The 17,692-nt window shown below is 40.0% G+C and overlaps 1 protein-coding gene across 5 annotated transcripts in view; it reads right to left on the reverse strand.

The window, feature by feature from the left end:
• TEC (tec protein tyrosine kinase) overlaps nt 1-17,692 on the reverse strand; it is a 168,348-nt gene that overhangs the window by 133,882 nt on the left and 16,774 nt on the right. For 2 of the 5 annotated variants that reach the window (XM_061420094.1, XM_061420093.1), the window contains exon 2: nt 5,645-5,726. The exons of the other annotated variants lie outside the window; for them this stretch is intronic. In XM_061420094.1, the coding sequence (XP_061276078.1) occupies nt 5,645-5,665 (21 nt within the window). In that variant the 5' untranslated portion in view covers nt 5,666-5,726. The remainder of the gene's footprint in view (nt 1-5,644; nt 5,727-17,692) is intronic. 5 annotated transcript variants of the gene reach the window in all.

Below are 17,692 nucleotides of genomic sequence, written 5' to 3' on the forward strand. Positions count from 1 at the left end.
TTCCAGAATTCTGACAGATAGCTAGATGTACACCAACACATGAATAAAAGTATTAATAGATGTTAATATTCTGGTCTGTATAATCACTTGCACATATTAACAGATATGAAAATGTTCTTATCAAGTTGCTTGATTTTTATCTGAATCATAAACAAGAAAGAAAAGTTTAAAATGGCATGTGTTCACTCTCATTTTCAGAAGTTATGTACTGGCTCTCCATCATGAGATTTACTTTTGCCATGTTTTGTTGTGAAGAAAAGAACTTAAAGAGAAAAGCAGAAGTCTTGGTTACAGAAGAATGACTCTTTTAACTACATATATCCTTTACTTTACAGACCAAATGCATTCCAAGTATATGACTGAAATTAAAATAAAATTTAACTAGAGTAACATGTCTGTCTGAATTCAATTACAGAATTAAAAACACATTTCCATGGGGGGCAAGATTTATTCAATACACATACTACAAATCTTTGGAAAGAAAAAGGCCATTCTGAGTGTTAAAGAATTGAGAAATGGTTTCATGGAACTTCCAGAATTTGTCAACAGCTTGAATTGAAATTTAGTAGTTACAGAACTTTCACTTCATCATCATCCTACTATTTTCAACTACTTTCTCCAAAATAAAAGTTTCCCCCACATAAGCATTCCCTAACCATACAAAGATTCTGAAGCTAGATACTTCTCATTTTGGGGAGACAGCCAAGCATTAAATCTTAACATCATGTTTAGCCAACAGACGGTTGCATATTTCAGTGCAACTGAAAATTTCATTTGAAAAATTATATTCTATTAAAGAAACTGATGTCCAATTTTTTTCCCAGTGCTGTGTGAAATTGTAAAAATCAACTTGACATAAACAAGCAATACTGGGACTTCCCTGGTGGTCCAGTGGTTAAGAATCTGTCTTCCAATGCAGGGGATGTAGGTTCTATCCCTGGTCAGGGAACTAAGATCCCATATGCTACGGGACAACAAAGCCCTCGTTCCACAGCCCCTGATCCCCTGCGTTATTGAGCCCACATGCACAACATGAGAAGCGCATGCACCATGGCGAGCAGCCCTTGCACTGCGACTAGAGAGAGCCCGGGTACTGCAATAAGAGCCCGTGTATCACAATGAGGCCCATACACCACAGCCAAAATTAAAAAAAAAAAAAGGCAATTCTGATATTTAGGCAGCCACAACAGAATAAGTTAGTTGATATCTATGTATGTATGTATATATATGTTGGAGAAGGAAATGGCAGCCCACTCCAGTATTCTTACCTGGGAAATCCCGTGGACAGAGGAGCCTGGTAGGCTACAGTCCATGGGGTCGTAGAGTCAGACACGATTGAGCCCATGTGCACATACATACCCTATACAGATATATAAATCTCCATTCCATTCCACAGCAATTCTCAGAAGCATATTACCAAGTATTTCTCCCACCCTGAATAATACTCTGTCTTAACAGAAAATCAAGCAAAACAAAGTATAACATTTGGCAGGATCCAGCAACCAGTACTTCTGCCTGAAATACAACAGGTATTCAATAAGTACTTGATAGCTTAACAATTTCACTCTATTTAAGCCTTGGTGGTATTTACCTCAGAAGCCAAACCACAAAAGTAACAGAAGTATCTACTTCAGATCCTTCACCATTTTTAGTTTCTCTTATTGTCACTGGACAGACTTGCAGGAAAAATCTTTTTCAAAAGTACATCTAACTGTATTGCAAATCATCAGGGTCTTTGTCTTTTAATCATAAATCACCAAAAAACTAACAGGATCTTTCTGTCCTCTGAGATGTTCCGGAGGATTAAGTCTGACCTATGCAAGAGGTTCTTTTTCCTGACAGGGTTAGCAGCTCAAAGCTCCAAGTTTCACCCATCTCTGAGGCTGGGAAATGACGGTGTTTCCTCCCAGCTCTCCTGCTCTGTCTCATCAATGTGGCGGGTCTTTGTCCGCCACTATTCTGAATCCCTTGTTACAATATAAAAGTGAACCTCACGGTGTAGAAGAATCTTCTCTGCCCTCAGTTGACAATGCAACTGAAAGCAAAACTCACAAACTCTAATGTCCTATGACGTTATCTCTAAGATTAATGCCTTGAAGCTGAGGAACTCTAATGTTGTCAGCCCTAAAATTCTATGTAGCTCAACATTTTGGAAACCCACTTGTTCCCTATATTACCACTGTACTCAGTTCAGTTCAGTTCAATTCAGTCACTCAGTCATGTCCAACTCTTTGCGATCCCATGAATCACAGCATGCCAGGCCTCCCTGTCCATCACCAACTCCCGGAGTTCACTTAGACTCACGTCCATCGAGTCAGTGATGCCATCCAGCCATCTCATCCTCTGTTGTCCCCTTCTCCTCCTGCCCCCAATCTCTCCCAGCATCAGAGTCTTTTCCAGTGAGTCAACTCTTCGCATGAGGTGGCCAAAGTACTGGAGTTTCAGTTTTAGCATTGGTCCTACCAAAGAACACCCAGGACTGATATCCTTTAGGATGGACTGGTTGGATCTCCTTGCAGTCCAAGAGACTCTCAAGAGTCTTCTCCAACACCACAGTTCAAAAGCATCAATTCTTCGGTACTCAGCTTTCTTCACAGTCCAACTCTCACATCCATACATGACCACTGGAAAAACCATGGCCTTGACTAGACGGACCTTTGTTGGCAAAGTAATGTCTCTGCTTTTCAATATGCTATGTAGGTTGGTCATACCTTTCCTTCCAAGGAGTAAGCGTCTTTTAATTTCATGGCTGAAATCACCATCTGCAGTGATTTTAGAGCCCAAAAAAATATAGTCTGACACTGTTTCCACGGTTTCCCCATCTATTTCCCATGAAGTGATGGGACCAGATGCCACAATCTTCATTTTCTGAATGTTGAGTTTTAAGCCAACTTTTTCAGTCTCCTCTTTCACTTTCATCAAGAGGCTTTTTAGTTCCTCTTCACTTTCTGCAATAAGGGTGGTGTCATCTGCATATCTGAGGTTATTGATATTTCTCCCAGCAATCTTGATTCCAGCTTGTGTTTCTTCCAGTCCAGCATTTCTCATGATGTACTCTGCATATAAGTTAAATAAGCAGGGTGACAATATACAGCCTTGATGAACTCCTTTTCCTATTTGGAACCAGTCTGTTGTTCCATGTCCAGTTCTAACTGTTGCTTCCTGACCTGCATATAGGTTTCTCAAGAGGCAAGTCAGTTGGTCTGGTATTCCCATCTCTCCCAGAATTTTCCACAGCTTATTGTGATCCACACAGTCAAAGGCTTTGGCATAGTCAATAAAGCAGAAATAGATGTTTTTCTGGAACTCTCTTGCTTTTTCCATGATCCAGCAGATGTTGGCAATTTGATCTCTGGTTCTTCTGCCTTTTCTAAAACCAGCTTGAACATCAGGAAGTTCATGGTTCACATATTGCTGAAGCCTGGCTTGGAGAATTTTGAGCATTACTTTACTAGTGTGTGAGATGAGTGCAATTATGCAGTAGTTTGAGCATTCTTTGGCTTTGCCTTTCTTTGGGATTGGAATGAAAACTGACCTTTTCCAGTCCTGTGGCCACTGCTGTTTTCCAAATTTGCTGGCATATTGAGTGCAGCACTTTCACAGCATCATCTTTCAGGATTTGAAAGAGCTCAACTGGAATTCCATCACTTCCACTAGCTTTGTTTGCAGTGATGCTTTCTAAGGCCCACTTGACTTCACATTCCAGGATGTCTGGCTCTAGGTCAGTGACCATACCATCATGATTATCTGGCTCGTGAAGATCTTTTTTGTACAGTTCTTCTGTGTATTCTTGCCATCTCTTCTTAATGTCTTCTGTTTCTGTTAGGTTCATACCATTTCTGTCCTTTATCGAGCCCATCTTTGCATGAAATGTTCCCTTGGTATCTCTAATTTTCTTGAAGAGATCTCTAGTCTTTACCATTCTGTTGTTTTCCTCTATTTCTTTGCATGATCGCTGAGGAAGGCTTTCTTATCTCTCCTTGCTATTCTTTGGAACTCTGCCACTGTTTAATACCACTGTATTAAACACAGGAAATTCAACCATCTAGAAGGCAAGCCTATATCTTTTGACATATTAACTCTAAAAATTTTAATATGTCCCCTGACAGAGCTGTAGAAGATATAACCAATGGTTCTTTATACATTATCCTAAAGATTTCTTTCCCTATGTCACCCTCCGTCATCTTATGTCACCAATTACTTACATTAGAACTCCTGGTTTAAGCAGAATGATTTAGTAGAAAGAACCTAACTTTTTTTCTATTGTAGTATGATTGATTTATAGACTGTGTTAGTTTCAGGTGTACAGGAAAGTGATTCTGTTATACATATACATATATGTAGTCTTTTTTCATATTCTTTTCCATTATAGGTTATAAGATATTGCATACAGTTCCCTGTACTATATAGTATGGCCTTGTTTTTATCTATTTTATATATAGTATTGATAGTTTGTATCTGCTAATTTCAAACTCCTAATTTATCCCTCCCCCACCTCCTTTCCCCTTTGGTAATCATAAATTTGTCTTCTACGTCTGTGAGCCTGTTTCTGTTTTGTAAATAAGATCATTTGTGTCATATTTTAGATTCCACATATAAGTGATATTATATGGTATTTGTGTTTGTCTGACTTACTTCACTTAGTTTGATAATCTCTAGGTCCATCCATGTTGCTGCAAATGGCATTATTTCATTCTTTTTACGGCTCAGTAATATTCCATTGCATGTACATCCCACCTCTTCTTTATCCATTCATGTGTCAATGGGCATATATGTTACTTTCACATCTTGGCTATTGTAACTAGTGCTGCTATGAACACTGATATGCACATATACTTTGTCCTAGAGTTTTCTCCAGATAAATGCCCAGTAGTGGGATTGCCGGATCATATGGTGACTTTATTTTTAGTTTTTTAAGAAACCTCCATACTAGTTTCCATGTGGGCTGCATCAATTTACCCTCCCACCAACAGTGTAGGAGGTTTCCCTTTTCTTCACATCCTCCCTAGGACATTCTGACTACTGTGAGATAAGTAGTTTTGATTTGCATTTCCCAGATAATTAGTGATATTAAGCCTCTTCTCATGTGCCTTGGGCCACCTGTATGTCTTCTCCGGAGAAACGTCTATTTAGGTCTTCTGTCCATTTTTTGATTGGGTTGTTTGGTTTTTTTGTTATTGAATTGCCTTGGCTGTTCGTATATTTTGGAAATTAAGCCCTTATCATTCGCATTGTTTGTAAATATTTTCTCCCAGTCCATAGGCTGTCTTTTCATTTTGTTTATGGTTTCTTTCGCTGCACAAAAGGTTATACATTTGATTAGGTCCCATTTATTTATTTTTGCTTCTATTTCTATTGTCTTGGGAGACTGACCTAAGAAGACATTGCTACACTTTACGTCAAAGAATATTTTGCCTACAAGAGCCTGAACTTTTAAGTCTCACTGACCTGGCTCTAAATCTTAGCTTTGCCATTTATTAGTTGTGTAACTTCATACAAGTTACTTAACTCTTTTGACACTATTCCCTTACCTTCATAATAAGGATAATGGTACCAACCTTAATGGAGTAACATGAGGTATAAATCAGAAAAATCCACATAAAGTTTCTTATACATAGCCAACAGTCAGTTCATTTTGCCATACCTTTGTTTTGAACTGATACATGTCTTCATATTCAACAACTGTTAACTGAGTATCTGCTAAGTGCCAGATACGCTATCAGGTTCTGGGAATAAAGCAGAAGACATAGCCGATAAGGTATCCACAACGTAGGAGAAAGGACATATATAACAGAAAGTAAAAATGTCATTAACCATGTGGTAAGTGCTATATCACAGATGGATACAAGGTTCAGCTCTGCCCAAAGGTAGAAGGTAGAAAGATAATCAGAGAAGATGATGTCTGAGCTGGGGTAAGGGCTGAGTTAGTTGTCACCCATGGAAGATGGTTGAACAAGGGCTCAGCCCCACTAAATGCAAGGTGAGTTTGAAGAAAAACAGTAAAAACAACTTCCATTAATTTAAACATATTCTATTTCAATAATCCTTTCTCTCTTCCATTTCTACCCAAATACACACACATATTCCCAAAGGAGAGAATGGTATTTCCACTATCAAAAAGAAATCAAAATCCAAACTGATTCTTTTTCAGCCTTGTATTCATTTGTTCATTAATTTTTCAACCAAATAGTTTGTTTAAAATCCACTTTACATCTAATGCTGTGAGAGGATTACAACAGTGCAATGGAAAACACAGGCCCCACCTTCTTCGAGCTTATACTCCAGCAGAGTTTCTGTCTAAAGCTTTAAAGAGCCCTCTCCTCCAATATCCTTCTCAAGTGCCATACAGAGGACTGTGATGTTTACAGCTTATTCATATTCAAGTTATTTGTTTACAGAAAATGAGAGCTGGGTGCTCCAATAATTAGAATCATCGGGTCCAAACCTCTCTACCAATAATTCAGAGTACACAAAAGCTAAGTTGATAAATACTACTTCCCTCTCTTTGTTCATTAATACTATTATTAGTATCTTAATTTTTAAAACTAACAACTCACTATAGCTATTTTTAAGAACTCTAGATTAAAATTATGTTTTTAAAAATGGCATTCAAATGTAAAGTTTCATACACACAAACTCACAGTCCCTTAGCTTTTAAAACTACACCCCCACTCAGAATTTCATTAAATGAGTTAATACACAGAAAGCACTCAGAAGAGTACATGCACTTAAGTGTTAAGTGTTTGCTCTTAGTCTTACCATTTTAATTTTTGTAGTGCTACTATTATCACTAAGAAATTAAAATGCACCAGAGTCCCATAGTAAGTGCAAGTACCATTTTATAAACAAAGAAAGAAAATAGAATATAACTAATATAATACTAATACCTTTAAGAATAGAAATCTTGTGTCCTTACTCTCAGATTTTTATAGTAAAAGTCTGACTACATTATATAGCTGATGAACTACATTAAAAATTTTATTTGTATTGATTTACAATTTATACCTTGTGTACATTCAGAGAGAAATTGAGACATCTTACAATAAAAACACATAAACAATAGCAGCACTATTCACAATAGCCAAGACATGGAAATGACCTAAATGCCCATCAACAGATGAACAGATAAAGGAGATGTGGTACATTACTCAGCCATAAAAAAAGAATGAAATGATGCCATCGGCAGCAACATGGAGCAACAGAGACGGACCTAGAGATTATCATACTAAGTAAAATAAGTCAGAAAGACAAATAATGTGATTATCACTTATATGTGGAATCTAACACATGATACAAGTGAACTTATCTGTGAAACAAACAGACTCACAGACAGAGAGAACAGACTTGGGACAGACAAAGGGGAGTGGTGTGGAGGGAGGGATGGATCAGGAGTTTGGGATTAGCAGATGCAAACTACTATATTTAGAATGGATAAACAACAAGGTCCTAGTGTGTAACACAAGGAACTATATTCAATATCCTGTAATAAGCCACAATAGAAAGGATATGAAGAAGAATATATATATATGCATGCATAACTGAATCACTCTGCTGTACAGAAGAAATTAACACAACATTGTAAATCAATTATTCTTCAATAAAGTAAATTTTTAAAAACTACATGAACATGGGAATTTCCTGGAGGCCCAGTGGTTAGGACTCCATGCTTTCACTGCCAAGGGCCCAGGTTCCATGCCTGGCCAGGAACCTAAGATCCACAAGCCATATGACTCCACCAAAAAAGAAAAAAGAAAAAAAAAAGAAACATGAACAAAATTTAACCAAAGATGTGTGAGGCTTATGCATTGGAAACTACAAAATACTGTTAAAAGAAATGTAAGAAGACCAAAATAAAGGGAAAGATGTCCATGCTCAAGGATTGAAATTCTTAATATTGCTAAAATGGCACTCATTATCAAATGGCTCTACAGATTCAACATAATCTGCATCAAAATTCCAATTGCCTTTTTTGTTTTTTCTTTTTTTGCAAAAATGGACAAGCTGATACTAAAACTCACACAGTAATGCCAAATAGCCATTTAATCTTGAAAAACAAAAGGCTGGTGGTCTCACATTCCCAATTTCAAAGGGAATGGCAACCCACTCCAGTACTCTTGCCTGGAGAAATCCATGACCAGAGGAAACTGGTGGGCTACAGTCCGTGCGGTTGCAGAGTCAGATAAAACTGAGCAACTAACACTTTCACTTTCACTACAATATTACAGGAATCCAAACAGTGTAATATTATATAAAGATAGATGTACAGATCAACAGTGTAGAACTGGGAGTCCAGAAAGAAACCCCACACATCTATGGTTAACTCATTTTTGATGAGCATGCCAACACTATTCCACAAGGAAAGAGCAGTCTTTCCAACAAATGGTTCTGAGACAACTGGATATAAGTGAATTGGGATCCCTACTTCACACCACAAACAAAAATGATTTCTAAATGGATCAAAGACAATGTAAAAACTAAAATTACAAAAACTCTCAGAAGGAAACACAGCAGTAAGTTTTCATGATTTTAGTTCACACAATGGCTTTTTAAACACAACTTCAAGAAGAGCACAAGTGACGAAAGAGAGAAACTGGACTTCAACTCAAAAACTTCTGTATGTCTAGGGACACTACAAAGGAAGTGAAAAGACAACCCACATATGAGAGAAAGAATTCACAAATGACATACCCAATAAGAGTCTGAAGTGAAGTGAAAGTCACTCAGTCGTGTCTGACTCTTTGTGACCCATGGACTATACAGTCCATGGAATTCTCCAGGCCAAATACTGGAGTGGGTAACCATTCCCTTCTCCAAGGGATCTTCCCAAACCAGGGATTGAACCCAGGTCTCCTGCATAGAAGGTAGATTCTTTACCAGCTGAGGCACCAATAAGAGTCTAGTATCCAGAAAATATAACACTTACAACTGAATAATTTTTTTTTAATTAACAGGTAAAGGACTTAAGTAGACATTTTCCCAAAGATGTCAAAAGGCTAATAAACACTTGAAAAAATGTTCAACATCACTAGCTTTTCAGTTCAGTCCAGTCACTCAGTCATGTCTGATTCTTTGAGACCCCTGGACTACAGCACGCCAGGCCTCCCTGTCCATTATCAACTCCCAGAGCGTACTCAAACTCATGTCCATTGAGTTGGTGATGCCATCCAACCATCTCACCCTCTGTTGTCCCCTTTTCTTCCCACCTTCAATCTTTCCCAGCATCAGGGTCTTTTCAAATGAGCCAGTTCTTTATATCAGGTGGCCAAAGTATTGGAGTTTCAGCTTCAACATCAGTTCTTCTAATGAACACTCAGGACTGATTTCCTTTAGTATGGACTGGTTGGATCTCCTTGCAGTCCAAGGGACTCCCAAAAGTCGTATCCAACACCACAGTTCAAAAGCATCAATTCTTCAGCGCTCAGCTTTCTTTACAGTCCAACTCTCACATCCATACATGACTATTGGAAAAACCATAGCTTTGACTAGGCAGACCTTTCTTGGCAAAGTAATGTCTCTGCTTTTTAATATGCTGTCTAGGTTGGTCATAACTTTTCTTCCAAGGAGCAGGTGTCTTTTAATTTCATAGCTGCAGTCAGCATCTGCAGTGATTTTGGAGCCCAAGAAAATAAAGTCTGACACTGTTTCCACTGTTTCCCTATCTATCTGCCGTGAAGTGATGGGACTGAATACCATGATCTTAGTTTTCTGAATGTTGAGTTTTAAGCCAACTTTTTCACTCTCCTCTTTCACTTTCATCAAGAGGCTCTTTAGTTCTTCACTTTCTGGAGTAAGGTTGGTGTCATCTGCATATGTGAGGTTATTGATATTTCTCCCAGCAATCTTGATTCCAGTTTGTGTTTCATACAGCCCAATGTTTCTCATGATGCATTCTGCATTAAGTTAAATAAGCAGGGTGACAATATACTGCCTTGACATACTCCTTTCCCTATTTGGAACCAGTCTGTTGTTCCATGTCCAGTTCTAACTGTTGCTTCCTGACCTGCATACAGATTTCTCAAGAGGCAGGTCAGGTGGTCTAGTATTCCCATCTCTTTCAGAATTTTCCACAGTTTATTGTGATCCACACAGTCAAAGGCTTTGGCTTAGTCAATAAAGCAGATGTTTTTCTGGAACTGTCTTTCTTTTAGGAATACATAAATCAAAAGCACAAGGAGTTCCTACTATACACATACTAGGCTAGTTATAATCCCAAAAAAAAGGAAAATAAGGATTGACAAGAATATGGAGAAATGGGAACCCTCATCCATTGTTAGTAGGAATGTAAAGTGATACAGCCACTGTGAAAACCAGTTTGGTAGTTCCTCAAAAGTTAAACATAGAGTTAAGCTATGACCCAGCACTTCCACTCTTAAGTACATACCCAAGAGAATTGAAAACATATATTCACAAAGAGGCTTATAAACTACTGCGCATAGAGGTATTAGTCATAATAGCCAAAAAGTGGAAACAACCCAAATGTCCATACACTGATGTATGGAGATATATATAAACCCATACAACTGAATGTTACTCCACCAGAAAAAAACAATGAGGTACTGATTCATAGTGCAACACAAATGAGCTTTGAAAATATTATACTAAGTAAAAGAAGCCAAGCACAAAAGGCCACATTATATTGATTCCATTTATGTGAAATGACCAGAACACTGTTTATGTGAAATGTCCAGAACAGGCAAACCCATAGAGAAAGAAAGTAGACTATCATTTGGCTGCAATGAAGAGAGAATGGGGTAGGGTGGGTGTGTACAGTTTTTTTTTAAGTGATAAGAATCTTCTGGAGTTAGATGGTGGTGGTGGTTATACAACATTGTATATATATTAAAAACCACAGGATTGTACTCTTCAAATTGGTTCAAATGGTGGTTACCTGAATTTATTCTCAATTAAAAAAATTTAAGAAAAATACAAATGTACAACATGTAAGTAACATACAGATGAAAATCAAAAGTAGAAGGAGAAATCACAAACCAGAAGGAAGGAATAAAACAGAGTGAAACCAAGCAAAACTTATATGGAAGTTGGTTCTCACATCAGTTCATACAACAGAAACTCATTATAATCAAAATTAGCCTTGAATGTTCCATAGAAGACACAGCCACACTGTGTCCAGATGAGCCCAACACAGCATCAGCAGAAACGTCCACCAGCACTGGAAGCTGTGTCCATTAGCTTCTGATGAGAAAAACCACCAGCAAAATACACCCCATTCCATAATTATGAACTTGAAAACAATTAAAATGTATTCTTCCTCCTGATTCTGTCAGGGGAACAATTCTGCTCAATGTCCAGAATGGCCTCACTCACATTTTGAGCACTTGCAAGCTATCAGCCAGGGCACCTCAGGAGAAATGGGTGGCAGAACTAAGATCCCATAAGTCACAAAGCATGGCCAAAAAAAAAGAAAGAAGAGTCAAGTACAGAATTAGGTAAATAGATATGATCCTTGAGCCATATCTGATAAATGCGCTTAAGTTCATTTTCAATAAAAATTAAATGAAATTCAGACTTACTCTCCAACATGTGAAAGAAATGTAAATATTACATTAATAATATAATAATCAACATATTTGCTGTAAAAATTTTTGAAGGCTAAGTATTTTCAGATACACCCTCCTGAATGATCTAAGATAACAGAAAACACCAACAATTCCAAAGATCTACAGCTTCACACTAGAAGCATTTACATTTTGAGATTCTGACTTCATCTGATTTACGTCTTGCTTCTTGACTTCCTAATATTTCTGCTAACTTTGAACTAACAGTCCTTTGAACTAACAGACTGCTATATATAAGAATTACTAAGGCCCTGCTGCTGCTGCTGCTGCTGCTGCTAAGTCACTTCAGTCGCGTCCGACTCTGTGAGACCCCATAGATGGCAGCCCACCAGGTTCTGCCGTCCCTGGGATTCTCCAGGCAAGAACACTGGAGTGGGTTGCCATTGCCTTCTCCATTGTGTGAAAGTGAAAAGTGAAAGTGAAGTCGCTCAGTCGGTCTGACTCGTAGCGACCCCATGGACTGCAGCCTACCAGGCTCCTCCATCCATGGGATTTTCTAGGCAAGAGTACTGGAGTGGCTTGCCATTGTCTTCTCCAACTAAGGCCCTAGCAGATGTCTTTTTCAGTATTATTTCCACCAAATCAGAAAGCAATAAAAAACAGAGTGGTGACTGATGTGGTTCTCAGTTCACAATATGAACTGCACAAGCACTAATATTTTAAATCAGTGAAATAGGAAAACAGATTCACAGCAACTGAACAAAAATCTTCGAAGACTGGGAAGATACTCTGAGACAGGGTACTACTTTTTTCAACACCACCATCCTCACCCCACCACACACAGAGCACAGATTCCAGGAAGGCTGGTGAAAATAGTTGCTTAAATATCATCAAATGTACACATGAACTTCTACAAAATACATTTTAAATTACCATTCATTTAATATATTTGCTTTATATTATAGTTTCAAGTTGAAGTTCAGTTCAGTTGCTCAGTCATGTCCGACTCTGCAACCCCATGAACGGCAGCATGCCAGGCCTCCCTGTCCATCACCAACTCTTGGAGTTTGCCCAAACTCATGTCCATTGAGTTGGTGATGCCATCCAGCCATCTCATCTTCTGTCATCCCCTTCTCCTCCCACCCTCAATCTTTCCCAGCATCGGGGTCTTTTCAAATGAGTCAGCTCTTCACATCAGGTGGCCAAAGTATTGGAGTTTCAGCTTCAACATCAGTCCTTCCAATGAATACCCAGGACTGATCTCCTTTAGGATGGACTGGTTGGATCTCCTTGCAGTCCAAGGGACTCTCAAGAGTCTTCTCCAACACCATGGTTCAAAAGGTAAAGTTGAAGTTACCTTATCTTAAAAAGTATAAAAGGCAATTTTTATCTCCCAGCTGGAATTACAGAATGCATATCTGGTCTGCAATCTACTGAACTGATCAAAACATCAAGTCATACTGTTATAAGAATCTGGACACTGTCATTCACATTCCCTCCCTAGCTTTGCTCAAGAAGTGCCAAACTTGCTACCCATATCAAAATCTAAGAAACTGAATTTATCAGCTTTTCTATCATTATAGGAAACGTGGAAGGCTTCCCTGGCAGTCCAGTAGTTAAGACTCCATGTTTCCACCGCAGGGGGAGAGGTTCAATCCCTGGTTGGTAAACTAAGATCCCACATGTCAGGCAACACAGCCGAAAAATAAAAATAAGTAAAAAAAGAAAAAAGAAACACTGAGCACCACCTACAGAAATAGAATACTTCCAAAGAAGTCTCTGCATCTCTCCTCTACGATGGTAGCTGAATGAGCCTAATACAGACGCATTCCCTCTGCCCAGTGTTACAGCAGAACTCATATTCTTCCTTACCCTGGCTGAAACGATTCACTTCAATGGTAAATGTTTCATTCCAAAATTAGAAATAAAACAGAGTACCCAAATACCCCCGAAGAAGGTAACACACTAATTATTCTAAATTCTCAATCCCGTCCTCTCCTGCCATCTCCAACATTTGTGGCCTGTAGCTTTCCCTTCTTTGGTGTACCTGATGTCTCTCTACTGGATCATCCCCTTTGGTACAGAAGCATCACATACATTCCCAAAAATAAACCTCTGCCTTGACCCACAGTCACCTCCAACTACCGTATCACCTGAGTCCCTTTACAGCAAAAGCTCTTGAAAGACAGGATTAGGGTTGCTATCCCTGCTCCTCAACTCATGTGCTGGCCTCAAACTGCTCCAGGTGCGTTTCTGTCTCATCAGGCCACTAAGATTTCATGTGTCAAAATCACCAAGAACAGCCTTGTTGCCAGAACCCGTGATCACTTCCCAGTTCTAGTCTCTCTCCCCTGCTGCCCTAACAGTGTTAACACAGCTGACCATTCTCTCCTTGAAATGCTTCGCTTCTGTTGGTTCTCTGTGACACCAAAGTCTCCTTGATTTTTCTCCAATCTTAGAGGCTGAACCTTCTCAGTCTCCTTTGCTGACCTCTGTTTTCCTCCTTTACTTCTGAACACTGGTGTGCACCAGCACTCTACCCTGGGCTTGTTCTGCTTCTTCATCTATGAATCCTTCTCGGAGGCAGCCTCATCCAGTTCCACGGCTTGACATACCACCTGTGTGGTAATAACCCTGACATCTCCATCTTTAGCCCTGTTGCCAAGAACCTCAGATTTATATATCCAACTGCAATCCTGATATCTTTATTTAAATATTTAGCAAGTATCTCAAATGTAACATGGCTACAATGGAGTGCTATATAGTCCCCGAAAATTTGCTCTTTATCTAGTCTTTGATGTCTGAATAAATGGCCTCACCATCTCCCCAGCTGCTCAGCCAAAAATCTAAGAGTTATCATTGATTCATTCCTCTCTTTCATACCTCAACTCTAATCCATCAGCATGTTCTTTTGTCTGTGGAAGTGGAAGTGTTAGTCACTCAGTCGTGTCCAACTCTTTGCAACCCCATGGACTGCAGCATGCCAAGCTCTTCTGTTCATGGAATTCTCTAGGCAAGAATCCTGGAGTGGTAGCCATTCCCTTCTCCCGGGGATCTTCCCAAAACAGGCTTCGAACCCACATCTCCTGCATTGCAGGTGGACTCCTTCCCACTGAGCCACCAGGCTCCAAAATATTCCAATATCCTATGAATATTCAAGACTCCATACTTTTCCCTTTAGTGCAACAGACTGATTGCACTAATGGCTCTTATTGTAATGCCTCCCTGAATCTTTTCATACCTCTCTGTATACCTGCTCTTTGGCAATGCCCCTCATAGTAGCTGTCGATGTACTCAAATAACCTGCCTTGACCAATGTGACAGTAGTAAATGGAACACCAGCTAAGGCTTAAAAATCTGCCTGCCCATTTCTACTTCCTTTCTTGCTTCTTTATTATGACCATGAGAGAATAAGAATAGAGTCATGTAACAACACCACACAGAGGAGAGCAGAGTTGTCCCAGCCATCTGAGTTGAGGCCATCCTAGACAATCAGCAACCAGCTGGCCCTCCCAAACATATCAGGAAAAGCAGGCAATATGGCAGAGTTGCCTACCTGACCCACAGCTGATCACAGACATGCGCAAGCTCAGTCAGGATCAGCTGAGCCTGGCCCAGAAGAGCCGCATTACGCAACCATTCCACTGACTGAGCAAAAATAATCCTTTTTTCTGTATGTCACTAAGTTTATGGGGATATCTGTCACACAGCATTACTGTGGCAATAACTGATATACACACCATCATCCCTTGTCAGGACTATTGCAATATCCCCCTGTTAGGTCTCACTACTTCCTTCCTCATCTTCTTACAATCCTTTTTCTATTCATCAATCAACACAAACTTTTTTTTTGGTTGCACTGGGTCTTCGTTGCTGCACACAATCTTTCCCTAGTTGCAGAGAGTGGGGGGCGACTCTTTGTTGTGGTGTTTGGACTTCTCATTCCCGTGGCTTCTCTTGTTGCAGAGCACGGGGTCTAGGCACACGGGCTTCAGCAGTTGCAGCACACGGGCTCAGTAGTTGTGCCTCATGGGCCCTAGAGCACAGGCTCAGAAGTTGGACACACAGGATTAGCTGCTCCAAGGCACGTGGAATCTTCCCAGACCAGGGATTAAACCCATGTCCCCTGCTTCAGCAGGTGGATTCTTATCCACTGTGCCACCAGGGAAGTCTCAATCAACACAAACTTTTAAAAACATAAACCAGCTTATGTCCTCAGTTCTGCTTAAACCCTCTAATGGATTCCCTGAACTCAGACTAAAAATCTCTTAATTTAGGACACCACCTACTTGTCCAACCTCATCCAGTACCACTCTCTCCCTGGCCCACTATGTGTCAACCCACAAAAGCCTTCTTCCTGTCCTTTACACATAGCAAATCCATGGCATGTTGGGGGGAGGTGGTCTTTGCAAATCATGTTACCTCTATCTAGAAAATCATTCCACCTGCTCTCTCTTGCTCACTCTTAACCAATAACTTCTTGTAACTCAAATTCAACCTATATGCCACTTTCACCAAAAGACCTTTCCTTGACTGTTGTTGTTTAGTCGCTAAGTCATGTCTGACTCTTTGCGACCCCATGGGCTGTAGCTCCTCTGTCCATGAAATTCTCCAGACGAGAATACTGGAGTGGCTTGCCATGCCCTCCTCCAGGGGATCTTCCTGACCCAGGGATGTAACTTGTGTCTCCTGCATTGGCAGGCAGATTCTTTACCGCTGAACCACCATGGAAACCCTCCTTCCCTTGACTACACAATCTAAAATAATCAGTCACCCTGATTAAATTAAAATAAGGATTTTAATTCTCTGCATCATACTTATTACTACGCAGGATTTCTGTTATTTGTTTTTAATCGTGCGACCTCCACACTGACTCTAACTTCCTCGTAAGCAGGAACCTAGTCTTGTGTTCACCACTGGATCCTCAGCTCCTAAAACAGTTCCTTCACACAGTTAGCACCCATTAAATACTTGATGAATGTTACCTGACATGGAATAAATAAAAGATCAGATCCTTTCTGAAATCAAGTTTTTCACACAGAGAATGGGCTGGGCAAGCTGAAATGGCAAGGGAGAAAAGACAGACTGATTCTGAGAAGGAATTTTAGAAGCAGAAAAAAAAAACTCACCTAATAGAAGATGAAGTTAAGCATGTGGACTCTGAAAACAGCCTAGAATGGAAGCCTGGCTTTGTTGCTTCCTAGCTATGTAAACATGGATATATCACTTACTTCTCTGAGCTTGCCTCCTCATCTATAAAATGGGGTAATAATTACTACTTCACAGAGTTGTTGTAAAAATTAAATATATGTAAAGTGCTTAGCACAGGACATGGATCATAGTAATTACTCAACATTAGTGATGACGATGGTGGTGGTGCTGGTGATATCTAAATCAGCCCTGATATTGATTAAACTGGCATAATCCATAGTATCTCATCTCACTCAACCTGTTGAGTCTATCTAATTTTTTTTCAATATTTAGGCATTCCATATTGTCCCTTCTCACCAAGAATGGAATCTGCATAGGACCTAGAGCCTGAAGAGCTGGGTTCTGGCTCTACCACTAACTAGCTGGGTCACCCTGGGCAAGTCACCAGCTTCCCAGAACTGAAAGTTAGCTTGTCATCAGCTCTGTCCATCCCCGAGGCAGAAGGGGCAGGAAACAGTATGCAAAAGTAGAGATACCGGTGTGACAGAGAGACATGGAGGCAGAGAGACGGGACGGGAGGCAAGCAAGCTGCTCAGGGGCTTCCCTGGTGGGCCAGTGGCCACGACTCCAAGCCCCAAACCCTGGTTAGGGAACTAGATCCCACCCCCTGCAGCTAACAGCATTCAAATGCTACACCTAAAGATTCCGCAAGTCCCACATGCCACAAGGAGGACTGCGGATTCTGAGTGCCACAACCAAGGCCTGACACAACCCAATAAATAAATATGTATTGTTTTAAAAATCACTCCACTCTACTCCAGAGCACAAACAAGAATGTCTACACACCTTAACTCAAAGCTTCCCAAACTGTTTCAGAACACTATGAACTTGTCAGATAATACCAGGCCACACTCTCACAAGGGCAGGCACGTGGGCTGATTTTATTCTCTTACTGACCAGTGGCCAGCACAGTGGCAAGATCATACTATTACAGTGTGTTGACCACATCCTTGCTGAAATGGACA

The sequence above is a fragment of the Bos javanicus genome, chromosome 6, assembly GCF_032452875.1.
Source record: "Bos javanicus breed banteng chromosome 6, ARS-OSU_banteng_1.0, whole genome shotgun sequence".
Classification (NCBI taxonomy): domain Eukaryota; kingdom Metazoa; phylum Chordata; class Mammalia; order Artiodactyla; family Bovidae; genus Bos; species Bos javanicus.